This window comes from Felis catus, chromosome A1 (assembly GCF_018350175.1).
Source record: "Felis catus isolate Fca126 chromosome A1, F.catus_Fca126_mat1.0, whole genome shotgun sequence".
Classification (NCBI taxonomy): domain Eukaryota; kingdom Metazoa; phylum Chordata; class Mammalia; order Carnivora; family Felidae; genus Felis; species Felis catus.
Genome location: NC_058368.1, coordinates 173,513,697 through 173,539,642, shown reverse-complemented (window position 1 = coordinate 173,539,642; position 25,946 = coordinate 173,513,697). Strand labels below are relative to the sequence as shown.

At 52.8% G+C, this 25,946-nt stretch overlaps 1 protein-coding gene and 1 long non-coding RNA gene across 3 annotated transcripts; both read right to left on the bottom strand.

Moving 5' to 3' along the window:
• Nucleotides 1-4,873: 4,873 nt before the first annotated feature.
• On the bottom strand, nucleotides 4,874-14,706 carry SNCB (synuclein beta). 2 transcript variants are annotated; one of them, XM_003981223.6, is made up of 6 exons: nucleotides 14,415-14,706; nucleotides 13,643-13,772; nucleotides 10,668-10,709; nucleotides 10,326-10,444; nucleotides 5,886-5,975; nucleotides 4,874-5,524 (listed from the first exon to the last, which is right to left on the bottom strand). In XM_003981223.6, the coding sequence occupies exons 2-6, from the start codon at nucleotides 13,761-13,763 to the stop codon at nucleotides 5,492-5,494; spliced, it is 405 nt and encodes a 134-aa protein (XP_003981272.1). In that variant the 5' UTR covers nucleotides 13,764-13,772; nucleotides 14,415-14,706; the 3' UTR covers nucleotides 4,874-5,491. The 2 variants fall into 2 exon arrangements, with proteins under 2 accessions (XP_003981272.1, XP_011283515.1); XM_011285213.4 differs by lacking the exon at nucleotides 14,415-14,706 and adding an exon at nucleotides 13,912-14,046.
• LOC109502794 lies at nucleotides 4,874-25,765 on the bottom strand. Its single transcript, XR_002161638.2, has 3 exons — nucleotides 25,755-25,765; nucleotides 18,439-18,441; nucleotides 4,874-5,426 (listed from the first exon to the last, which is right to left on the bottom strand). It is a non-coding gene; the product is annotated as an uncharacterized LOC109502794 (long non-coding RNA).
• Between the last annotated feature and the right edge of the window lie 181 nt (nucleotides 25,766-25,946).

The window sequence follows — 25,946 nt, the reverse complement described above, 5'->3', positions numbered from 1 at the left end:
TTACCTCTTCAGTCAGCCCAAATAGATGTCTATGGGGTCACCTCCCCACCCCACCTCCTCATATGCATCACACCCGGGCCCTCACAGCACTGCCCTATATTCATGAAAGCTCCTGGACTAGGCACCTCTGAGCACAGTCCACTGCCCACAGAGGCCCCTCCCTCCCTCCCTCTGCCCAGCCCCCTTCCCCTGGCAGCTGCAGGCCCTGGCCCAGCTGGGGGCGGCCCTGGGATTTGGATGGGTGACTCAGGCTGAATCATGGCCCAGCTGCTCCTTGGCAGGCCTCTTCCCCATTCTGCCCAGAGAGCTTGTTTTGAAGGCAGAAGTGGGCCTTGGGATGGGGGACAGGAAGAAGGGGAAGCAGGGGATAGGGACAGGGAACAGGGGCACTTGAGAAAGAAAGAGGAATCAGGCACCTGGGGCTCCGTCCTCCACTGCTCAGTGGTTTGCAGGTGCTCTCAGGTGGTCTCCACCCTTGTCCTGCATTCTTCCAGGAAAAGAGGCCCTTCTTCCTGGACACAGGCTGTGGGCTCCCTCTCTGATCCCAGGGCCCACTTTGGTTCCCCTGCCCCATCTCTTGGCCCTGATGATAACAACAATAACACTATTTACTATTCTAAACTTAAAAAATTGTTTTTAATGTCTGTTTATTTTTGAGAGAGAGAGAGAGAGAGAGAGTCAGAGTGCAAGCAGGAGGGCCAGAGAGAGAGGGAGACACAGAATCTGAAGCAGGTTCCAGGCTCTGAGCTGTCAGCACAGATCCCAATGCAGGGCTTGAGCTCACAAACCGTGAGATCATGACCTGAGCTGAAGTCGGACGCTTAATTGACTGAGCCACCCAGGTGCCCCAATATTTATTATTCTAATTGATCACTCACATGTTTCAGCAATCCACAGTCTGCAAAGCACTTTTTCATCGGTATCTCATTTAATTCTCTTATTAGTGCCATGGTGGAAATTAGTATCCTTACTTTTGAGCTGAGCACACTGAAGCTCAAAGAGGTTCCACGAACTATCCAGGGTCACCCCGCTTGGTGAAATGACAGAGCCAGGAGCCAAGCTCAGGCTTCCTGGTCCAATCTGTGGAAGATAAGTGTTAGGGCCGGAGATGAGCTACAGCTGGGCATCGTGGGGCATGGTAGGAACATGGTAGGGGGACTGCGAGGTGGCATAGTGGGCCCATGGTGGGAGGCATGGTGAAACCATTGTTGGGGCATCGAAAGGGGCATGGTGGAGTGGCTTGGGAGGGGGCATTGTGGAGGTCATGGCCGAGGCGTGATCGGTTGCTTAGTGTGCAGCGGGATCATGACATTTTTCTCTACCCTCTGCAATTCATGGATCATGTTATTTTTTTAATACTTAAAAATTTTTCTTTTCAGTGTTTCAGGCCAATATCCCAAGTCTAAAAAATCCAGAGCTGCGGAGTTTCTACTGAGAAGACTTCAGCTGTGGGTCCTTTGCTTACCAAAGCCTCAGTTTCCTCATCTGAAGAAATGGGTGCAGGCCTCTGGCAGGGCAGGCTATTGAGAGGCACAAATGAAATCACACACATCATGCCCTTTAGAGGCTGTGAAGGACTTCACAAAAGCTGTTGTTTTTTTTTTACATTTTGATTTATCTTTTATAAAACAGCTGTGGGTGCTGGGCAGAGGGCGGAGTGGCTTTCTGGGAGCCTGGGGGCGGTGCTGAGAGGGGGAGTGGGTGACAGCTCTTCCTTCCCCCCTGCCTGGGCTCGGGCCTGGCCTTCCCCCACCCTCAGCCCAGAGCCAGTTTCTAGGCAACAGGATGGATGCAGGGATGGTTCGGAGGGGAGAGAGCTATAAATAGGGAAGGGAGAAAACAAAAATAAAGTTCCAGAGAAAGCTGTGGAACCACATTACTAGGGATGGGGGTGGGGAGACCGGGAGGGAGACAGGCGAATGGTGGGAACACCAGGACAGCCCCCAGCTCTTCATCGGGGGAAGAGGGCAATTTTCAGATTAGCCAGCCAGCAAAGACCCTCTGAGTGCTAATATGGGTGCGGTGTGGGGTGTGGGTTCTCTGTGCACGGCTGGGTGGCACAGGGGTGATGAGGAGAAATAAATCACTTCTGGTTGGAGGGCTACGGACTAAGATCAGAGGAGGGAAGGATTTCAACAGGCAGAGGTGGAACTGTCCAGGTAGAAGAAAGAGCACTGGCAAAGGAAAGGAAGGAGTGGGTCAGGTGAGGTGGGACTGGCCAACAGAGAGGTGGGCCCTTGCTCCCCAGCTCTTCCCATGCCAACCTCCTTTTCATTAAGGTTTCAGCTCTAACCTCACCTCAGATGCCTGACTTGACCACCCCAATTTTACACTGGTCACCCACCCCTCCTTGTCAGATCCTGTCACATCACTCTGTTTTACGTTTGTCATAAAACTCAAAATTATCTTATTCCAAGTATTCGTGGATCCAGAGGATGTGAGCTCTCTCAAGGCATCGACCTGCAGCCCCTCGCTTCTAAGAACAGAGCAGGCATTGTTGAACGACTAAATAATCACACATGACACACTCAAGCAACATCCATGTACACGTGGAGACGCAGATACACCTGCATCACATAGGTAAGTGTGCCCACACAGCTCAACCCCTTTCATCTCACTTCAGTCTCCATGAAACTGCACAAGTGTCTGTTATTTCTGCTCTGTGGCTGCCTCCACGTTTCCCTATTGTTGGTGTTTTCTTGTCTCCCCCAGAGAAAGTCGTTTTGGAAAATTCCAAGGGAGGTGAGCTTTGGACTCAGGCTTGGGGCCGAATGTGGACTTTGCCACTTCCCAGAAATATGACCGAGGACAGGTAACTTTGCCTGTCTGGCCTCCATTCTCTCATCCATAAATTTGGCTTTAAAATAACAAGGAATCCTTGAGGATGGTTTCAAGTAAAATAATGGAGACAAGTGTTGGATGCTGGGGACATACTGGGCACTTGAGAAATGGTTCCATCCCTTCATAAGGGAGGAACCCATCAGCGGTGTCCTCTCACGTGTGTACCCACAGTCAGGACTGCCCTCTGACACAGGGCTGGTATCTTCCACGGATGCATCTGGGCCTGTGCCTGGAATGCATTTAAAGTGACCCTGTCAGATGACAACATTGGTCTCTGAGCAGAAAACCAGGTTCAGAAAACCAGGTGCGCGGCTTGGCACTCAGGAAGGAAGAATAAACCTCCCCATAAGCCAGATGGTGTACCTGATTTTAGCATCTAAAAATGGGGATCAGGTGATGGTAGCTGGAAAAGAGGTGGCAAACTTACATTCTTTACCAGCCAGGTAGTTCATTAAAATGAGTGAAGTGGATGAGATGAATACAATGGGGAGGGAAAGGGACTGTCGTTAACTGGAATCAAATGAGAAACCTTTAAACCTTGTGCCAGCACATTAAACATCTCCACAGGCCACGGTTAACGTGAAGGCCACGAGTTTGCAATCCCTGCAAACTATGAGTTTGTAAATAGTATCTTAATTCAGTCAAAAGGGATCTGAGATCCTGGCACCCACACGTTGAATCAGAGAATCTTGAGCCCACCGGTTTGTTCTCCCTACGCACACGTCTGCCAGCTGCCTCCTACTTCCGGAAATCATGGCTCGCACACTGCAGGCCAAGGTGACCGGTCTCTTGCAGCTTTCAAGGCCTACGCGGCCCTGGCACCATCTCCAGGCCCCAACGACTCAGGGAAAGACGAAGCGCTAACACCTAGGAGTTGATTAAATAGAGCAAGCTCCTACCAGCCCCGGGGTCTAAAGGGCGAGGCAGGGCTAAAGTCGGAAAGGAGGTCGCATCCGGGAGAAAAGGGGGTGACGTCTTGCGCAGACCAGGTTAGGGGCCCCTGCGGCAAAGCAAAGCGGGGCTTCCGCAAGGGCGGGGGCGGGGCCTCCGTTCGAGCCAGGTTTAGAGAGCCACTGCGGCAAAAGAGGCCGCAGCGCTGCACCGGTGGGGGCGGAGCCTCAGCTGGCGCTTCTATGCCAATCAGAACAGCGCCTTCCCCCCTGCCGGAGGCGGAGCCTTTGCGCCTCACCGCGGCGGCTCCGCCCCCTTCTTCCCCACACCTACACGGTGTTGGGGGCCCTCTAGTGCCGATCCTGATCCTCTCAGGGCTCCTGGCCGGCCTCCCAGCTTTCTGCGTACCCTTGCCCACCTCAGCCGAAGCCGAAAACCTTCAGACGCCTTTCCGGGAGGGATAGAACATCGGTTGCCCGAGCTCTGCCTCCTTCTGGGGCAACTGCCATTCCCCTTACCCTTGGGTGCGTTTTTCTGTGTTAGTCAGGTGTGCGCTGCGGGATGCACCTGTAAACGCTCTGCTCGCGCGCAAGCGGGGTCTTTCAGTGCCCGCGCTGCTGGTTTCCGAGGGCTCCTCTGCGGCGCGCGTGTGACTGAGTGCGCGCGCGAGTCTGCACGTGCCGATCAGTGTGTGTGCACGCGTGTCTGCTCGTGCGCGCCTGCTAAGGTGCGTACACTCGGGCTGGCGCGCAAGGACCAGGATACCCGTACACATGTCTGCGCGTGCGTTATCATCCGCGTCCCTACTCTGAGTGCGCAGAGAGGTGTGAGCCCGTCCACCCTGCCCTGCTGCGTGCGGCTCTGGGCTTCCTTCCCTTGGCCTTGCACCCCAGCAGGCGCTTTACGGTCCAGCAGGTGGCGCCTGAGGCCACCTTCACTCCTAGCCAACAGCAGTTCCCAGCCTGCGTAGACCCTCTCCCTCCAGGTCATCCCAGGGGAAGATAGGAGATGGAGAAACTGAGGCCCGAGGTGGTCAGTCTTGTACCTGGGCTGAGGGTGCCAGGCCTGTAGTCTGGGACCTGGAAGCCGGTAGGCCGCCCCCACCCACCTCCAACCCTGCCTTTGCCCATGCGGCGGCGGCTACAGACAGATTGGCTTTATTCGTGGACACGCGAAGGGGGGAGGCGCCCGGGCCCGCCCACCCAGGACACGCTCACACGGGGGGTGGGGGACTCTCCATGCCACAATCACGACACACGACGCCCGCGTTCGGACTGGGCCGGCTGAGGGAGGGGGCATGGCACAGCCTGGCTCCTGGTTTTGGTTTAAAAACAAAACAAAACAAAACAACAAACGTTCTTGGGATCGTTGTGGGAGTTGGGTGGGGGGCTCTGGGCTGCCCGGGGGGCCCTCGGAGAGTCTCTGTCGGGGATGTGTGGAGGGAGCCGTCGCTTTCTGGTCTTCGTTTAAAAATACATAGAACATGCTACACCCGCGGAAACATTGGACGGGATGCGGTGGGGAGGAGGGCAACATACGTGGGGGCAACAGCCCCGGCCCTGTCCGCGCCCCAGGATTGGACGCGGGCGGGTAGGACAGACAGATGGACAGACACCAACACAGGCTCCAAGGGAGCCCCTCGGAGCAAAGGAAGATCTCGTGTTTGGGGGGAAGGGGTAGAAGGACAGCCCTGGCTCTGGGGGGGGGGGCAGGGGACAGGGAGGAAATTGTGCTGCTGGTGGGGGGCCGTCCTGGGCCCCTACGCCTCTGGCTCATACTCCTGATACTCCTCCTGCAGTAGAGGGATAGGGGATGGAGTGGGGAAGAGCAAAAGAGGAAGTGGTTGGAGACCAAGTGGCCAGGCTCTGGCCCTGAGACTCCTCCCCTTCAAGGAGGAACAGTGCATGCCCCTCTCCCTGGGCAGGGGAGGAACCTGGAAGCTGGGACTTTCCAGGGCAGGGGTGCCTGGGGCCCAGTGCTAGGCGCCATCTGTCCTCCCTCTCTGTTGCCACCTCCTAGGGCCTGGTTCTAGAAAAGGGGGGTATGAAGTTCCCTGGCCCAACCCTACCCTACCAGGGTCCTCCCACCCTAGCTGGGGATGATGGCAATCTTCTAGGATGCCCAAAGCCCCACCCAGCCCTGCCACCCCTCACCTGGGGTGGTTCCTCATAACTCTCCCCTTCTGGCTCCATCAGGGGCTCGATCAGTGGTTCCTCAGCAGCTTCCTGGGCCACTTCCTCTGGCTGCAGGCAGAGAAGGGACAGGGCCATGAGGGCAGCTGGAGATGCTCCTGAAATTTGTACCCTGGGAAGCTTTTGGCTGATTGGGGGAAGGCTGGGCTTTGTTGGCAGTACAACCAGAATTTCTCATTAAATTGTTTATTTGGAGTGCCTCAGAAGTGGAGTGAAGGTGTGAGGGGTGAAATCACCCCAGATCACCAGGAAGCTGGGAGTGGAAAGGGGAAACAAGGCTCTCCATATCCCTCCCCTCAGTACCTGGTAGCCGCCTGCGCTTCCATCACTTGGATGGATGGGATGGGGAGAGAGTACGCTCGATCACCCATTTATCCCTGCCTGCCTTGTGTCAGCCTCTGCTGGGCATCAGGACCCCAGAGACAACCCTGGAGGCTCCTCTGGGCTGGAGGGAGATGGAAGCTCTGAGACAGGGCTGGGCAGGAGCTCTGAGCCATTCCCTTGCCACCTTCCACCCATCCCTCCCCCAGGGTCCTGTGTGGCCTGATTTCTTCAGCGGTTGCTATTTTAAGATAAGCTGGAAGCAACAGCTCATGGTGTTGCTTGGATGTGTGAGCTAAGACTCTCCCCTCCCCCCTGCATCTGCTGCCCAGATGGGTGCAGACCAGCAGGCACACAAGTAGGGGGTTGCCAGACACACGGCCAGCCACCTGCAGGTGAGCACATGTATGTGCACAAACACAAGACTGAGCTAGCTGCCCACAGCACACACAATAACCTGGGGTGCGTGCACGGCTGCACAAGGCCACATATGGGCTGGCACACTCCTGGACCCCTGGGGGAAATCTGTAGGTAGGGGGTATACCACCTCCCCATTTTCCACATATAACCACAGTCCCTCCCTACTGGGCAGAGGTAAGAATCTTGGGAGCCTGGGGGGCTGGCACTGAGAAGGCCTGCCTGACCACCTCTGTGGTCTAGTTGCCTGACCCCTATCCAGGCAGCTTTAGTTCTTTCACATTGCCAGTGTAGGTGGGCCCTGTGGGCACAAGAGTTTATAGCTCCTGACCTGGCTCATTTCCCCCAGTGTACAGATGGGGTACACCAAGACCTAGGAGGTGGGGAAAAATTAGTTTGCTGAGAGTCACCCAGTATTAAAAATCCCAGCTTGTGGGGCACCTGGGTGGCTCAGTTGGTTAAGTGTCTGACTCTTGATTTCGACTCAGGTCATGATCTTGCAGTTCGTGAGTTTAAGCCCTGCATCAGGCTCCCTGCTGACAGTGAGGAGCCCTGCTTGGGATTCTCTCTCTCTGTCTCTGTCTGTTCCTTCCCTGCTCCCTCTCTCTCTTGCTCTCTCAAATAAATAAACTTTAAACCTTTCTTAAAAACAAATAGCTTGAGCACATCATTTGGAAACGACCCAAATGTCCAGCAACAATAGAATGGAGGTGTGCACTATGGCTAATCACACGATAGTTGATGTGCAACAAGAATGAAGAATGACAATGCATGCCAATGCATGCATGGCTGAATCTCACAGTGTTGAGTGAAAGAAGCTACATACAGAAGAGCGTGTACTTGATGATAACATTTGTATGAAGTGGAAAAATACCCAACTCATTCGTGGTGTCAGAAGTCAAGAAGCAATTACCCTTGGAGGGGGAGGCAGGGCCAGGACAAAGGCGAGGTGAATAAGGGTACAAATGTTAAGAAGGTACTCACTCTCAAGGACATGCAAATGAGACCCGAGAATGAGTGTCCCCTTCAAATTTTGTGCCCCAGACACCTCACTCATCTTACCCTAGCCTGGGCCTGGGGGGTTTGGGACTGGAAGGAGGTCTAAGGCAGGCTTCTGAGGGGCTGATGATCTGTGTCTTGCTGTGGGTGCTGGTTACATGGCGGGGGGGGTTCCCTCTGTGAAAATTTCATGGGGTCGTGTGGTTTCTGCGTGTACGTTGTACCTCAGTAAAATGTTTACTTAAAAAACATCCCAGGGGCGCCTGGGTGGCGCAGTCGGTTAAGCGTCCGACTTCAGCCAGCTTACGATCTCGCGGTCCGTGAGTTCGAGCCCCGCGTCAGGCTCTGGGCTGATGGCTCAGAGCCTGGAGCCTGTTTCGGATTCTGTGTCTCCCTCTCTCTCTGCCCCTCCCCCGTTCATGCTCTGTCTCTCTCTGTCCCAAAAATAAATAAATGTTGAAAAAAAAATTTAATAAAAAAAAAAAAAACATCCCAGCCTGGCCACTCACTAGCTATTTGGCATCAGGTTAAGTCACTTCACCGTGAACTCAGCTGCTTTGGATGGGAAATGAGAGTAGGAATGTGGGGAGGGTCCCATGATAATGCACACGAGCAGGCTGGGAAGTGGAGACACTCAGAAATGTGCATCCTGGACTTGCACGGGTTCCCCATGCCCGGTAACCCCAAAGGGCTGTTGTTTAAAGAGGAAATCCACGATCTTGAGCCCCCTTAGAGCAGAGGTATCACAAGTGCTGGTAGGAGGAAGGAGGCCTGAGAGAAATGGTTCTGTGCAAAGGCCTCTCACAAACAGCCTCGAGGCTGACAACTCAGACTCAGACCTGGATTTCTCAGCACCCCGGCTCCCAGCACAGGGGCCGGCCTTGTGGGGCACCAAGCTACTCCGGTGATGTAACCTGAGCTTATCCTCCCAACCACCTTCTTCTTAGAGAGACAGGCAGGAACTGGGATCTTGGGCAAGTCACTTCACCTCTCTGGGCTTCAGTTCCTTCATCTATAAAGTGAGCTAGTTGTGGCGTTACTCCATGTAACGTGTCTAGAACACTGCCTGCCCGTACAAGACATCAATGAATGGGAGCGGTCCCTGGAAATAATGATAAGAGACGGGAAGTCACACAGCTGGTAAAATGCATAGGCAGGACTTGAACCAGAACTTCTGAGTCAAGTCCCAGACTTCCAACAGGGGAAAGGACCAGTTGTGTAAAATGTCTGCAGTGAAGGGTGGTGTGGGGTCTCCTCCCGGAGCCCAGTGGATACACTCATGCAGAATGTACCTAATCTCCCAAACCAAAAGTTGAAGAGACCCTCACGCCCACGAAGGCGGTCTGCACTTGTACGTGGACAGACACGGAGCACCTCACAGGAGGAATGTCTGGCAGACATATAGGACCACAGAGTGCACTGTCACGGTGGTGCACTTCCATGCACACCTGTGGTCACGTGCGCCCCTGGGGGCAGGTATGGATCACTCATACGATGGCAGGGCTATCATCTTTTACTAAGCACTCACTGAATGCAAGTCAGGCTCTTTACCTCAGTGGTTCTCAAAGTGTGGTCCTTGAACCTGCAGCATCAGCATTACCTGGGTACCTGTTAGAAATGCAAACTCTCGGGTCCCATCTCAGACCTAGAGAGTCAGAAATTCTAGGGATGTGGCCAACAGTCTGCATTTTAACCTGACCTCCTGATGATTCTGATGCGCACATACGTTTTGAGAACCTCCAATATGTATTATCCCTAATCTATGTTAGAGCCCTATTGTATTCATCTTCTGTCTTAAAGCCAAAGAATCAGGCTCAGAGATGTGATGGGATCTGCCAAGGGTCACACAGTCAGGATGCAGTGGTGTTGGGATTCAAATCCAACTCTGCAGCGCTTCAGAGATCACAGCTTTTACGCTGTAGTGTATTCTAATGAAAGTATTTGCCTTCATGCGCACGTGGACAGCCACTGTCACTCCCCCCGGAGGAACATGCCTGCACAAATATGTGATGCATATTTCGCCCCTCCTCCATGGCCAACACTTGCTCATGCCTGCCTCAGGGCCTTTGCACATGCTGTTCCTACTGCCTGAAATACAATTCTCGCATGGCTTGCCTCATCCCTTGGGTGTCAGCTCAAATGTCACCTTGTCAGAGCAGCCCTCCCAACTAAAGCAGTCCCCTTACCGCTTGACTCTCTATCGCATCACCTTTGTCTTTTCTTCATAGCACTTATCCCTGTCTGAAACCATCTGGTTTATTGGTTGGCTTCTTAGTTTCTATCTTCTCCCACTACAGTGTCAGGTCCATGAACATATTCACTGTGGCAACCCCTAGAATAATTCCTCTCTGGCATGGATACTTATTGAATGACAAGAAATGAATGAACAATCAGTGACATACAGACGTGGCCCTAAGTGGTCGAGGTCACGCTCACAAGCAGGATACATGTATACAATCAGATCTGGGTCACTGTCACAGGAAGCACAACACCCATGCACAACTTCATGCAGACTCATTCTGAGCTGAGTCTAGCAGGGCCCTGCAGAACGTGAGACAAGGTATGGCACCCATACAGGTGTGCCTGCCTGGCATGTGTGTGTGTGTGTGTGTGTGTGTGTGTGTGTGTGTGTGTGCGCGTGTGCATGGCGAGAGGAAAGCTCACCTTCAGATCAGTGGGAAATTCTTCCTTCTTCACCAGGCCTGTGGCTGCTGCAATGTTCCCAGCCCCAGAGAACACAGCTCCTCCAAGATGTGACGCCTGCTCCTTGGTTTTTTCAGCCACTGGAGCAGGTATAGGATTTGAGAAGGAGATTGGGGGCCAAGGTAAAGCAGACATAGATGCATCTGTCCCTCGTGGTGTCCCAGGGCTTGCCTCCCTTGTGGAGCACACTCTCAGGAATCTTTGGGGGTACCCTTTTCCACCGCCAGCCCCCCACCTCCAGATCCCAGTCAGATCCCAGGCCCGAGGTGTGGGAAGGGGGCTGTGCCAGGGCTGGGCTGGTACCTGAGGCCACTCCTTGTACCACCCCCTCTCGAGTCTTGCTTCCTGCAGGGACAAAAAGGAGCACACATAAGGACTCTGAGCTGAGGGAACAGACACTCTGGCAAGCACGGGGTTTACAGAGTGGGCAGAGGGATCCAGACAACAGTGGGCATCCTGGCCTCATCACCGCCTCTTTGGGCCCCCAAATCCCACAGGTACATCCCTCATCACTGCACTGAACCCTCCACACCTGCTCCCTGAGGACTGTGAGTTCTCCCCCACAGTCTGCCCCTTCTCCACCTGAAATGATACCCACACCCCTCTGGGGAAGGCCGCCTGAGAGCCAGCACTCTACTTCCCCGGTTTCATTTAACTGTCCGACCAGGGTGAGCAGGTGGGGGTGGGGGTGGGGGTGGGGGTGGGGGTGGGGGTGGGGGTGGGGCTGGAGCTGGGAGGTTCGTATTTGGAAAGGTTCCTCTGGTGTCCTTGAGGCCTGACTGCCCACACCTCACCTATGGACACTCACCCCCGCCAGCTCCCACTCCATTCCAACTAAAGACTCTTCTCCTAACTGGGGTGTGAATTTCTCCTTCTGGATGAAATGAGGGGTCTCAGGTGCACGATGGGTGTCAGGGGGACTGACACCCATGGCATTGGCCAGGCCTTCTTAGGAGGTAGCTGGGAAAGGCAAGATGGCGTGATCTGATGTGGGGGGCAGGAGCCCTCAGGGAAGTGGGGAGTCTGCTATACTGAGGATCTGGCAGTGCAGACAACAGCTGGCAGACCCCAGAATAGGTAAATGGGTGTCTAGTAGGGCTGAGGCTGGTGGAAGGAGGAGAGGACAGCATGGGAAGGCAGGATCCTCCGGGCTAAGGTCAGCCAGACCGAGACAGCAGGAGGCGGGCTGCTTGTACCCAGTCATTCCTCCCACAAACATTTGTTGGCACCTGCTCTGTGCCACGCCCCAGGCCAATGGCTCACTGTCGGATGGGGATAAGAGAAGGGCAGATTTGGTGTCCTGGAACTCATGTAGTGGGGAGGGGACTTCTAGCCTCCAAGGGTACGTGAAGGGGGGAGAGAGCACTGTCTGTGCCTTGACAAATGGGGAACAGGCAGATACGCAGAAAGGAGACTGGGGGTGTGGGTGGGGGTGTGGGTGTGGGTGGGGTGGGGGTGGGGGTGGGGGTGGGGAGGGTATCTCAGGCACCAGAAACCCTGCGGACAGGTACAATGAGGTGTGCTTTCTGGACCTGCACAGAGCACATCAATGCTGTCTGTGCATCTGCAGAGATGGAAATACAGACTGAGGTGGGACCATGAACTGTGGCTATAGGAAGCTGAGGTTTTAATGTGTAGGAACAGGGGGCCGTCAGGGGTTCCTGGGCAGGGGGAGGAGTAGGAGGTGCCAAACTAAGGGGAAGGGGGTGCTTTGAGTCTGTTAGCAGGGAGACTGTGTCAGGGAGCCAGGGAGCCAGGGAGCCAGGGAGCCAGGGATCCATATAGAAGTGAAAGGGCTGGGTAAGGGGAGGCAGGGGGGAGGCAGGGGGGAGGCAGGGGGGAGGCAGGGGGGAGGCAGGGGAGAGGCCAAAGCTGGGGCCTGGCAGATGTGGGCTCAAGCCCCTGCCTTGTCTCCATCCCCTGTGCCCTAGCTCCAGCCATACCACCTCCCGGCAGGCCTCCCTGCATTTGGTCTCTCCCCAGAAGCCCGAGGAATCTTTCTACGCTGAAATCAGATCATGTCTGTCCCTAGCTTACAATCTCTCGTGGCAGTTGTAATAATCCTTTGCCCTGGCCCGCAAGGGCTCTCTCATGAATTGGCTCTTGCCCATTTTTCTGATCTCATCCCCTACCATTGCTTCCTGCCCTCTGCTCTCCAGGCTTGTCTCCTTCAGGCCTTTTCTGCTTCCTCCAACTCCCCTCCCCCACCCAGCTCCTTATTCTTTGGGGTTCAGCTCAAATACCACCCCCTCGGGTTCCCCTACTGAAGTGGTCCCCATCCCAGCCACTTGATGTCACATGCCACTATGCAAATGATCTGTATCGCTATCCGGAAAGTCAGCAGCTCCTAGTACATACATAGCAAGAAGTCAACAAACATTTTGCACATCGCCACAATCCCAAATCTGCCACAAACCTGGCCAAATTAACCAGCCCTCTTCAACATACATGAAGGGTAATTCTGCCTACTCCACACTAGTAAGCTCTGAACCACCATACAAATTCAGTAATTGTCAGTTTGGGGCCCTGAATCCCCTTATGCCGAGGACCCTGGGGGCTCCCTCTCCTCTCACCCTTGGGGTGAGAGATTTTAACCACTTGGTCTTTCTCCTGACACAGCTGGAAGCTGCTAGGAGGATGGACCCAGAGAGAGGGCAATGGTGCAACCACAGGCATTGGCAGGCAGAAAGACCCTCAGAGCAAGTCAGAGATGGAAGTAGCTGGAGAGAAGGGCGAACAGGGAGCCCCAGGAGGGAGGGCCTGCAAGGAGAGGGGCTTTGGAGTTCATAAAGCTTGGCTCGAACTCCAGCTTCAGGTTTCAGCAGCTGTGTGACCTTGAGCACCATAGTTAGACCTCTGTGGAATGGGCCGGGAGCATAAAGTGAGGTAATGGGCATTATGGCACTTGACACAATACTTGGCAGAGAGTAAGGGCTCAACTCCAACTCCAGGTAACTATTAATCATGTGAAGAATCAGGGGGAAAATAAAAGGCTACCTGCTTTGACCAATACATTGGTCCCCGGCCATTCAGCTGAACCCCACCCTCACCAACTCTTCCCCCACTCCCCCCTCCCCATAGGTGTCATCACTGACCCAGGCTTCCTTCAGCTGGCTGCCTCCGTCCTCGGTGACCCCTGCTGACCCGGCCCCATCTGCTGACTCATATTCTCCTGCCCAGACCCCTCCCCCCACCCCACACCCTCCCTCTAAGGACCCCAGCCACACTCCCTCCAAGGACCGGAACCCAGTAGCCCCAAAGCCCTGCCCCTTGCCCACCGACGTAGAGGACGCCCTCCTTAGTCTTCTCCGCGGCCTCGGTGACCCCCTGCTTGGTTTTCTCAGCGGCGGCCACGACGCCCTCCTTGGCCATGGACAGGCCCTTCATGAACACGTCCATCCTGGCGGCCTGGGGAGGGCGAACACACGGGCACGGGTGCGCTGGCCACGCACCCTCACCCCAGCCCTTCCCCTTGGACGCCGGGCCCCCTCCCCTCCCTCCTGAGACTCCAGCGCTCTTCTGGACCGGGAGCCCCCTCCCGTCTTACCCCCTGCCCAGCGTGAGGCCACAGGGCCGCGACGAGTCCTAGCGTCCTTGAAACCCAGGGACGCGGGAGGATCCACTGCCTCGGTTATCCGGGGCCCTGCAACCTGCAGCCCCGAGGAACCGGGGTGCTGGGCTCGGCGCGCAGCCCTAGCGCCTGCCTGTACGTACACACACGACAGAGTCACACGACCATACACACAAACATTCTCCACCGACACGCTCACGTGCACATACAGGACACGCAGACGTTCAAACGCGCACGGACACCCTGACACACGAACACGGGCACGGGCGCACGTCCACAAGGCCACCCAGGCAGTTGCAGACACAGAGCAGCAGTCACACATACCCCAGGGCACACACTGACACGCACCTAGCGGAGCCGTCTCCCCGTTCTCCAGCGGGTTCCCCAACTCTGCTCCCAGCCCTTTCCCCATCCCGCCCAGTCCCCTCTCCATCCCCAGCCCTTCCCCAACCCGGGCGTCCGGAGCGCGACCGCCTCACCTGGAAGCTGAGCCCGGGCTTGGGATGGAGCAGCGGCTGCGGCTGCGGCCGGCGGACGCTGGGGCTCGGCTAGGCCGGGCTGGGGTGGGCTCGGGGCGGATGGGGAATCGGGGCCTCGCTAGGCGCCCAGGTCCGTCGGCAGCAGGCGGGGCGCGGGCCCTGAGCCGGGGCGCAGCAGTGCCCTGGCCTTGGGTGCGTCGCCAGCCACGGATCGCGCCTTGCGCCCTGCTGCTCTCACGCTCGGGCTCCGGCTCCCGCTCGGGCGCTGCGGCAGCTCTGAGCTCAGCGCCCCCTCTGGCGGCCGCGCCGCCCCCTCAGCCTGACTGACAGGGGGCGGGGAGGGTGACATCTCCGCGGAGCCCGCTGGCCTCCGGGGGCGGCCCCCGACGCGCCTCTGGGGACCCTTGGGCGTCAGACTCGCGTCCCGACCCCAGGAGCCGAGTCTGGCGGCGGAGACAATGCAGAGTGCCAAGAGTAGGGAAAAAAAAAACTGCACGCAGTTGCCTTTGGGATTCAAGGGGTTCGAATCTCAGCTGTGCTTTTATTAACTGTGGGACCTTGGGCTACTCAGCTCTCCTTTCTGAACCCCAGTTTCTTTTTCTGTAAAATAGTGGATGATGGATGATTCGCTCAACGAAGGTTGATTGAGGATTTAGACAGGTGCGAGGTAAGTTTGAGGCAATGGAGACAGTGGAAAAGGAAAACAAGGTCCCTGTCCTTGGGGAGTTTACAATGATGTGTTTGTGTGTGTGCAGAAATGGGACACAGGACAGAAAACAAACATGTCAACACTTACACCTAAGAAGATTGTTTCAGCTTGTGAGGAGTGTTATGAAGATAATGAATGGCTGATGTAACAGAATGACTAGAGGGGGGACTTGGGACAGAGTGTCCAGGGAAGACCTCTGTGAGGAGGCCAATGGGAGCAGAGACCCCAGAGAGGGACCAAGGCCAACATGGACAAGATTCAGAGTGGGAATTGGCAAGTGCAAAGGCACTGAGACAGGACGGTGCTTGGGAATAGATAAAAGGAAGTGCAGCTGGAGGACCAGGAAGGAATGAGGAGGTGGACAAGACCACTTTGTGTGTGTGTGTGTGTGTGTGTGTGTGTGTGTGTGTGTGTGTGTGTGTGTTATGGTGGTGATTGTCAAATGGCCATAGAATGCCAGGTACACATAGGCCCTCAGTTGGAGCTATGACATAATTATGCCCAAGAAGCTATGGGATCCTAGAGGAAGGGGACTCTGGCAGCTTAGGGGAGTCAGGGAAGTCTATACAGAGGAGGTGACATCTGTGATAGGTCTCCTGAGAGAGGCAGGATTTTTACCTGGAAGACAGGCAGGAAGGGTATTTTAGGCTGTGGGCATAGCATGGGCAAAGGCACTGTGGCTGGAAATGCGGGGTGTATAAGTGACAGGTGATGAGGTGAGGAGGCAGCCAGACTGTGCAGGGCCTGGAATAAAGTGTTCATAGGCCACTGCTAGAGCTGCAAATTGGTGCATGCTTTTTGGAAGGCAGTTTGGCAATGTTTACCAAAAACATAAATGCATGCTCCTTTTGAGCCAACAGTTCCCCTTCCAGGAATTTATTCCTTGGATTTACTCACACAAACATGCAAGACATTTGTGCAAGGATGTTCACTGCAGCACCGGAAATAATCTGTGTCCATCCATAGAGGACTGGCTGGTGAAGTGTGTTACATCCACCCAGTGAAATGCTATGTTGCTGTCACAAAGGATGAGCAGGACCCATGTGTACTGACATGGAGTGTAGCAAGAAATAGTGTAAGGTGACAGCTTGACGTGCTAAACCATCATGTATGGAACTAGTCAGTTTTGATACATACGTACACATAGTTATATACAGACCCCTTATATACAAATATGTACACGTTTACTTATATCTAGATATATAAGGACCACACCAGCAAGGACTCCCAAAACACTGTTCACAGTAGTTGCCCCTGGCAAGTGGGGCTGAGAACACTCAGGGAGAGAAAGTTTTCCATTTTATCACCTTCCTTCTTATGCTGTTTGGTTATTTTACTTTGAATAGTATTTTACTTGTATAGTGTTAAAAGCTAGCATAAGGGACATTTGCCATTATTTTTGAGCCCTCAGCATTGACACTCTCCCCTTCCTATGTTGGGGGGGGAATCTCCCACTTTATGAGCCAGGGTCCATCTCCCCCTCTAGGAGCTGACGGTTTTTTCTTGGCCTTTGTTGCAGCCAAGACCTGTAACTTCAAACCCAGACAGGCCAGTCCCAGACTTGGAACCTGAAGAATCAGGGAAGGAGGGCAGTCTGCTCTGGTGAGGGCAGGTGATATTGGTGGTAGCAGCTCCTACCGGGGACCACAGGCAGCGGTGACACTGCTTCTGGGAGTGTCCAGCACGAACAGGAAAAGCTGCCTTATCCGCGGGGGGGGGGGGGGGGGGGTGCTGTAGCAGCAGGGGGTCTGCTTGGCCGTGCGATTTGGGGCGTTATTCCAGGCAGTGTGGTCTTGAAGGGGGACTCTCTGGCCTTCCTGGAGAGTTTCTGAGCTCTCCAGTGTCGGATAATAAAATCCTTATCTACGTAAATTAGCCAGAAGCAATTTTTGTGACTCTTGACTAAGAGCCCCTGAATGTCAGAATCGGTGATGAAGAAAGACCAAGCAGGAGGGACAGGAGGAAGAGAGAAAGACCACGTGAAGGGTGTCTGTATTTCCAACTGTAGGAACTGGGAAGTCACTGAGGATTTTAAGCACAAGAGAGACCAACATGCGATTTGCGTTTTGTGGGACTAAATAGAGGTGGGTTGGATAGAGGACACAGAAGATCACAAGATAGCTGGGGCAGAAGCCACAGGAGGGATGATGGAGCCTGAACCGTGGAAGCCGAAGGGAGGCTGGAGGAGGGCTGGAGGGATAGTTGGGTATTATTCAGGAGGTAACTTAGGTGCTGGGGAAGAGGGAGAGGGATGAGTCCGGGAAGGTTCCCAGGACAGCAGGTGAGAGATGCTATTGCAAAATGAAACAGGCATTGAGGAGATGGGGCAGCCTCGGGGGTGGGGGTGATGGGGAGCTTGTTTGGGGCATGATTGGGGCTGACTGTGTGGTGCTTGACAGATGAACTAGAGGAGGTGTTTGGCAGACAGTAGGATGTCTGAGCCTGGAGCTCAGGAAGTCACCCAGGGCTGGCTCCACATATAGATCTGGGCCATGGTGTACTAGGAAATCTTTAACACATGGCTTTCTAAGCAGAGAAGTACCTTGGTTTGTAGAGGTTGCCCACATCCATGGGGTAAATCCCGCCCCCCCTCCCCCCACCATGATTGATTTCACTGTCACAGAGCAGAGAATTGGGAAGAGATGGGCCATAGTATGGCCTTTTACGGTATTTTCACCACACAGACAAAATAGGTAAAAACAATCTTAAGAAAATAGAAAATAGTAAATGGAAAAGAGAAAATGGAAAATAGTAAAATAATTAGAAAGTTCTGTTTTGAGTGTCCATTATGTTTTATTATCATTTTTAATGTTTATCTATTTTTGAGAGAGACAGAGACAGAATGTGAGTGGGTTGGGGCAGAGAGAGAGGGAGGCACAGAATCTGAAGCAGGCCCCAGGCTCCGAGATGTCAGCACAGAGTCTGACGCGGGGCTTGGCCTCACAAGCTGTGGGATCGTGACCTGAGCTGAAGTCCGACGCTCAACCCACTGAGCCACCCAGGCACCCTGAGTGTTTATTATATTTTAAACATAATTTTTATATAACCATAAGTGTATAGAATTTAATTTTTAAATAATGACTTTACACCTGGCTCAGAAATTCCTGAAGATTTAATAACTGCTCTCATAAGCTGGTCTAAGCCAGCCTAGCACACCGCTGGATTTGGGGTCATTAGCACAGAGGTGGCGGCTGGAGCCATGGGGAGGGTGCAGTTGCACAGGGGAACCTGGAGAGTGAAAAGGAGAGAGTCCAGAACAGAATCCTGAGGCACTGCAAACTTCCTGTGTGGCCAGGGGCAGGGGACCTGGCTAACAGACTGAGAGGGAGCAGCACGGGGAAGAGGAGAAGCTGGAAGGAGTAGTAGTAGGGATACCAAGAGGATTAGAGGAGAGCTGGTTAAATGCTACCGAGGGGCCAAAGCGATGAGTAGCAACAAGCCCTCGGATTCACAGCAAGTGGCTATCAGGGACTTTAACAGCAGCACAGGGGCTACGGGAGCCCAGGAAGGAAGGGGCACCTACAGAAAGCCTCCAGGAGAAAGTCACATTCTGGCTGGGTTTTGAAAGATGAGAAGGACCCTACAAGTAAGTGATGGTGGGCATTCTTGGCAGAGGATCCAGCAGGTGGAAAAGTCCAGATTCATCAGGAACTAGTCTCCTTTCTTCCTGCTCCACCATTCTTAGTACATGGATTCTACCTTCAAGGTCATCTTATGGTCCAAGATGGCTGCCGCGGCTCCAGCCATCATATCTATGCAGAAAGCAGGAGGAGGGGAAGTAGGGTAAAAAGAACACCTGCCAGTTGTCTCTCTCACGAGGAATTTTTGGAAGTTAACAACTTTTGCATGTCTCTTGGCTATGCCTAGCTGTAGGGAGGCTGGAAAATTGTGGTCATCTAGCCGGGCATACGACTTCCCAGAGTCAAAGTATGACAAGGGGACAATGGTCACTGAGTGGGCCACTAGCATCTTTGTCACTATTTCTCTTTGCCCCCAACTGTTTTTATTTGGAAAAACTTCAAACCTAGAGAAAAGTTGCAAGCATAGCACAGTGAATAAAATCTTCAGAAAAATTGCAGTGTTAATAAAATCAATACCCAAATATTCTTCATCTAGATTCACCAGGTGTTAACATCTGCTACTTTTTTTTTTTTTTTTTTTTTGGTCTCTCTCTATGTGTACTATCTCCAGAAGAAGGAGCATACTTACTGGGCCGCCACTTTCCAGCACAACGGATACTTCACCCTGTATCACACTGCAGCCCACATGCTCCCCCTTCCCCCTTTAGGGCAGGACCCTGGGCCTCTTTCTGGCCAGGCCCTAAACATGTGAGTTCTCGGGAACCCCCTCCTTGTTTCCATTCTCTCTCCCCCAGGAAAATGGGTCTCTCCATTCCTCTCTTCCCTCTCCTCTTCCTGAGAATATACTAAGGAGAATGGTTTTTGAAGCTTGGGGGGGCGGGGCAGGGCTGGGAGAAAATCCTCACTGGAACAGCTGGAGCAGCTGGAGCAGAAAGCATCCTCTTAAGAGGATCATGAGGCTCCTGGTGATCCCAGCCCTTCCTGGGTTTTGCGAAAATCCAGATGGGTCTTTACAACACTGTGTGTGGTGCCTGACGGTGCGATTAAACATTCATCAACATTCCGGCTGTCCAGAGGCCTCAGGGTGGGGAGTGGGGGGAGAGGCAGGCCGGTGGGGGCTGGAAACAGAGAGAGGAATGTGATATTTATTGAACACCTACCGTGTCCCAGGCACGACAGCCATTATATCATCAATCCCTAAAATCAGTCCTTTAGAACAGGCATTTTCAATCCCATTTTCCTGATGTTGGAACCAACACCCAAAGAGGAGAAGTCCTATGACTGGCCACTGGCATCTATTGTTTTCAATCAGCTTTTCCTGAGTGCCCGCCATGTGCCAGGTGCTGTTCTGGGTACCAGAGATTCAGCAGAAAACAAGACCAATGAAGTCCTTGCTTTTCTAAAACTTAACATTCTGGTAGGAAGCGACAGACACCAAAAGAACTAGTGACCAAATAAGATGCTTTCGTTTGTGTTGCTCTTGTCCAAATCAGGGATGTCCACCTTGCTCCATCTAATGGTCAGTCCTGCCTCCTCACTCTGACCTCCGAGTCCTTGCTAAGAGCCAGGCCCCACTTTAGGTACTAGAGAACACAGCTGTGAAGGAAAGAGGCCTGGGTTCTTATGTTCTAGTAGAAGGAGGCAGATAAGTAAAATAAGCAAGTGAACTATATGGTGTGTCGGGAGGTGCTGTGCTGGGACAGGAAGCGAAGAGTAAGGAAGGGCATGGAAAGTGCTGGCGTGGAGCTAAGGGCTTGGACGGTTACATACAGCGGGCAGGGAAGGCCTTACCTGAGTTAGGAATTGAGGGCAGGACCGGTGTGAGGTCCCAAGGCAGGAGTGGGCCCTGAGCAAAGACCATCCGGGAGGTGGCGTGGCTGGAGCACAGGGAGTAGGAGAGGAGGCAGGGCGATTCTGGGGCCGTGCAAACCCTCTCCTGGGAGCAGAGGAGCCCTGTGATCTTTTTCCTTTTTTTTTTTTTTTTTTTTGAGATAGAGAGAGAGAGAGAGAGCACACAAGCACACAAGCAGGGAAGAGGGGCAGAGAGAGGGAGGGAGGGAGAGAGAGAGAGAATCATAAGCAAGCTCTGCATTCAGCGCAAGCCCAACGCAGAACTCGATCCTACAACCCTGGGATCATGGCCTGAGCCAAAATCAAGAGTCAGTCGCTTAACTGACCGAGCCATGAGCCACCTAGGCACCCCTTTCATTTTTAACGGCTGCTGTGTAGGGAGCAGATTGCTCCTAGGCAAAGGCGGGTGGGGGCCAGTTCAGATGCCATCACCATAATACAGGGAAGATGACAGCCACTTGGGCTGGGGTGACGGGAGGTGGATGGAAGTGGCTAGATCCTGGATATGTTTTAAAGTAGAGCTGGGGCGCCAGAGTGGCTCAGTCGGTTGAGCGACCGCCTTCTGCTCAGGTCATGATCTCCCGGTTGGTGACAGTTCGTGAGTTTGAGCCCTGGATCAAGCTTGCTGCTTTCTGCGGGGAGCCTACTTTGGATCTTCTGTCCCCCTCCCTGTCTGCCCTTACTCTGCTCGTTCTCTCTCTCTTTCTCAAAAATAAATAAAAACATTAAAAAAGTAGAGCTGGACATAATGATGTGCTGATGAGCTAGAACGAGAGGAGTCCAGGATCATTCCAGAATTTTTGGATGAGCAATTGGGAGGATGGAGAAGATGATAGGAGGAGCAGGTCTGGGGACAGGAGACAGAAGAAAGTCAGGAATTGCACTTTGGTTTTTAAAAAATTTTTTTTTAATGTTTATTTATTTGAGAGAGAGAGAGAGAGCACGAGCAGGGGAGGGGCAGAGAGAGAGGGAGACACAGAATCCGAAGCAGGCTCCAGGCTCTGAGCTGTCAGCACGGAGCCTGACACACGGCTCACACCTACAAACCACAAGATCGTGACCTGAGCCAAAGTCAGACGCTTAACCGACTGAGCCAGCCAGGCGCCCCAGGAATTGCACTTTGGATACAATAAGCCTGAGACAGATGCACATTAGATACTTGGGTGGAGCTGTGAACAGGCTGTTGGATGTGCTCTTCTGGATTTCACGTAGGACCAGGGGTATATTGTATATGTGACGTTTGATGCCCATGACTGGAGGAGATCACGAAATGGCAAGGGCTGACAGAGCAGTGATGAAGTCCAAGGGCTTAGTCCCAAGGCCTTGTAAAGCAGGAGGACCCATCAATTTCGTTCACATCTGTGTTCCCCAGTGCCTAAAACAGTGCCTGACACAAAGTAACTGCTAAGTCGGTATTTGTTGACCGGATAGCTGACAGAATGAATGAGCGATGCTAAGGGCTAAAAAGGAAATAAAACAGTGATGAGTTAAAGACGGCATTGGGGAGAACGGTCTACTTTATTTTTTATTGAAGTCTAGTTGACACAAAATGTTAATTAGTTTCAGGTGTACAACATAGTGACTTAACAACTCCGTAAATTATGCTATGGAGAGTGGTCTACTTTAGATAAGGTGGTCAGGGAGGACCTCTAAGAAGGTGACATTTGAGGGGAGCCTGGATGGTTCAGTCAAGCATCCGATTCTTGATTTTGGCTCAGGTCAGGATCTCATAGTTTGTGAGTTCAAACCCCATATCGGGCTCTGTGCTGACAGGGCATGGAGCCTGCTTGGTATTCTGTCTCCCTCTCTCTCTTCCCCTCCCCTGCTTGCTCTCTATATCTCTCTCAAAATAAATAAAAATAAGCTTAAAAAAAAAGATGACATTTGAGCCAAGCCCTGAAGGACAAAGAGAAGTCAGTCACACAAAGAGTTGGAAGAGACATGGCAAGTGCAAAGGCCCTGAGGCAGGAGCAAATCTGGCCTGTTGGAGGATCAGTGTGCTTGAGGTACTGTGAGGCTGGATCATGCAGAAACTAGCAGGCCCAGAACCTGGACTTTGGATCACACCCTGGGTGTCCTGGAGGGTTTTAAACAGAGGATTTAAGTGATCAGATTAATATTTAAAATGAGCCCTCTGAGGCAAGTGGAGAATGTTCTATAGAGAGGTGGAAAGTAGTAGCAAGGAGAATGTTAGGAGAGCTTTGGGCAGTGGCCGAGGCCAGAGATGGCAGGGCTTGCCTGGAGCTGGGACAGTGGGAAGTAAGAGGAATGGGCAAATTCAAGACATTTTAGGAACGGTATGGTAGGATTGGGGTTCAAGAGCCCCAGCTTGTTCAACCCATAGGACCCCATGGGACCAGGGGGGTTGTTTCTGGGGTCTTTCCTTAGTCACCTAACTCCAGACTCCATGGGCTGCCCCATGCTGGAAAATGTGGAAGATGGTGGGAAGGGGTACTGTGGCTGGCAGGGCCGTTCCATGCCAGGCTCTAGGCCAGGACTCTAAGGCAGCTAAGACCATGTCTGGCACTTGAAGAGGGTCCTTTCTCCCCTTTTCTCCATCAGATCTAGATTCATGATCTTTTCCCAAGCCTGGCCCTCCTCCAGTGCATTCTCTGTCCAAAATTCTTTGATACTCTTCCAATTGGGAGGTGGGATTATGTCCCTGTCTTTGAATGTGGGCCCTGGGACACTAATAGAATACAGCGGACATGATGTGCCAGGCTTTGGGCCCAGGCCTTAAGGAACTGGCAGCCTCTGCTTCCCATCTCTTGGGATGCTGCTTCTGGGAACCTAGCCACCATGCTGTGAGGAGGCCAAGTGGCCACATGGAGAGGTACATAGAGCTGTCCCAGCCAATACTCCCAGCTGAGGTTCCAGCTGACAGCCAGCATCAGCTGCCCCACTGAGTGAGCAGATGACTCCAGCCCCAGCCTGTAAGCCACTCCAACTGACAGCACTTTGGAGCAGAGGTGAGCTGTCCCTATTGAGCATGGCCTGAATTGTAGATCTGTGAGCAAAATAGATGATTATTGCTGTTTTAAGCCATTAATTTGGGGGTGGTTTATTATGTAGCAGCAGGTAGTTGGGACACTGTGCCTCACCTCTCCAGAGCCTATCCATCACCAAACACCCCAGTCTTCCTCTAAACACCTCTGAAATCCATCATGTTCTATCTTCCCTGTCACCAGATTTGTCACCTGGACAATTACATTAACAACCTAATAGATCTTCTTCCACTCCCTGTTGCTACCACAGGGTCTGTTTCTTACACAGCAGCCCAAAGAACTTGCTGGAAAGCCCATCTATAGCCACCCGAAGCACTCAGTGGCCCTTCACTTTCCTAAGATCAAGACCTACTATCCCTTTCTCCTTTAGGCATCAGCCACACTGGTCTTCCTTTTTTTCTTCCAGTGTCCCATGTTCCCTTTGCCCCAGGGTCTTTGCACATGCTGCTCCCTGACATGCCCTTCTCCACCCACCTAGTTAACTCTTGCTCATACCTTAGGTATCAGCTCAAACATCACCTCATCCATGAACTGCCTCTAAGCTAGTGGTTCTCAAAATGGGATTCCTGACCAGCATCCTCAAGGAACTTCTTAGAAATGCCAATTCTTGGGGCACCTGGGTGGCTCAGTCAGTTAAGCGTCCGACTTCAGCTCAGGTCATGATCTTGCAGTTCGTGAGTTTGAGCCCCGCGTCGGGCTCTGTGCTGACAGCTCCTAGCCTGGAGCCTGTTTTTCTGATTCTGTGTCTCCCTCTCTGCCCCTTCCCCACTCACACACACTCTCTCTCTCTCGCTCTCTCCTTCAAAAATAAATAAACGTTAAAAAAATTTTTTTAGGGGCGTCTGGGTGGCTCAGTCGGTTGAACGTCTGACTTTGGCTCAGGTCATGATCTCACAGCTCGTGAGTTCGAGCCCCATGTCGGGCTCTGTGCTGACAGCTCAGAGCCTGGAGCCTGCTTCTGCTTCTGTGTCTCCCTCTCTCTCTGCCCCTAACCCACTCACATTCTGTCTCTGTCTCTTTCAAAAATAAATAAACATTAAAAAAAAATTTTTTTTAATAAAAAATATTTTTTTTTTTTTTTTTAAATAAAGAAATGCCAATTCTTAGGGGCACCTGGGTGGGTCATTCAGTTAAGTGTCTGACTTCGGCTCAGGTCATGATCTCACGGTTCGTGAGCTGGAGGCCCGTGTTGGGCTCTGTGCTGACAAGTCAGAGCCTGGAGCCTGCTTCTGATTCTGTGTCTCTCTCTCTCTCTGCCCTTCCCTCGCTTGCACTGTGTCTCTCTCAAAAATAAGTAAACGTTAAAAAAAGAGAGAGAGAAATGCCAATTCTCAGGTCCAAGCCCAGGGCTAAGGAATCAAATTCTGGGGGTAGGGCCCAGCAGCTTGTTTGACAAACCCTGCAGGTGATTCTGATCTGTGCACTTGAGAACCGCCACTCTCTCTCTCTCTCTCTCTCTCTCTCTTTTTTTTTTTTTTTTGAGAACTGCCATTCTAAATCCCCCAGTTCAGGTTGTGGACTTTATCTTTTCCCATCTGCAAATTCCTTTCCTTCAGAGGTCTGCGTTAGTGATTACACAGGTCTTTGTGAGAGGACCTGATGTCTGGCTCCCCTGATAGAGCAGAGCACAGGGGTCACTCATTATTTGCTCCTCACTCCTTCTAGCACCTACCCCCATGCCTGGCAGGTACCGAGAGCTTAGGAGATGGGGGTTGGGCGGATATTGACTCCAGGTGGTCATGGACTTCCCTGGGTGTGGGAGAGGGGAAGAGACTGGTCACTTTATAGATCTCAGACCCTAAAAGTGGCCAAGGGGAGGGTGAGAAGTCTTAAGAAATTTGGGGAGGCCTCAGCCCTTGCAGAAAAGGGTGCTACTGAGAAGTCAGGGAAAGGGTAGCCAGAGCTTTCCCTCCCTCTTCCCCTCCCCACCCCTCCCTCCTGCACCCTAAGGTAGCCCTCAGCTGATTTGTATTGACCACTGCAGCAGGCCCTGTTTTAGGGGCTTTATGCATTTTATATCATTTAATACAGTAAGCTTCTGAATTATATATCATTAACATTCCTATTTTACAGACAGGGAAACTGAAAACTCTGAGGTTCAGGTACTTGGCTGAAGTCAGGCAGGGAGGATTTGAACCTAGGCTATGTGACTGTTGCACTGCCCCTCCCCCTTCCCTATCAATGCTGAGAACACTCAGAAGAGCAGGAGTGCATATCAGATTGTGGATCCGTGAGGTGGAGGCTCCAGTGTCATGAGACTTTCCCAAATTTTCAAGAGTAACCAAAAATGTAGATTTTTAATATACAGTCTCCCTGTTTCTAAATGATTATGTATTTAAAAACATTTTTAAAATATTTTTTAGAGAGGGAAAGACAGAGCGTGAGT

Coding starts and splice junctions, on each gene's coding strand:
- SNCB (XM_003981223.6), bottom strand. CDS start 13,763: ATGGACGTGTTCATGAAGGGCCTGTCCATGGCCAAGGAGGGCGTCGTG. Junction 5,976..10,325: donor AATTTCCCACTGATCTGAAG/GTGAGCTTTCCT, acceptor CTCTGCCTGCAG/CCAGAGGAAGTGGCCCAGGA. Junction 5,525..5,885: donor GTTATGAGGAACCACCCCAG/GTGAGGGGTGGC, acceptor CCTCTACTGCAG/GAGGAGTATCAGGAGTATGA.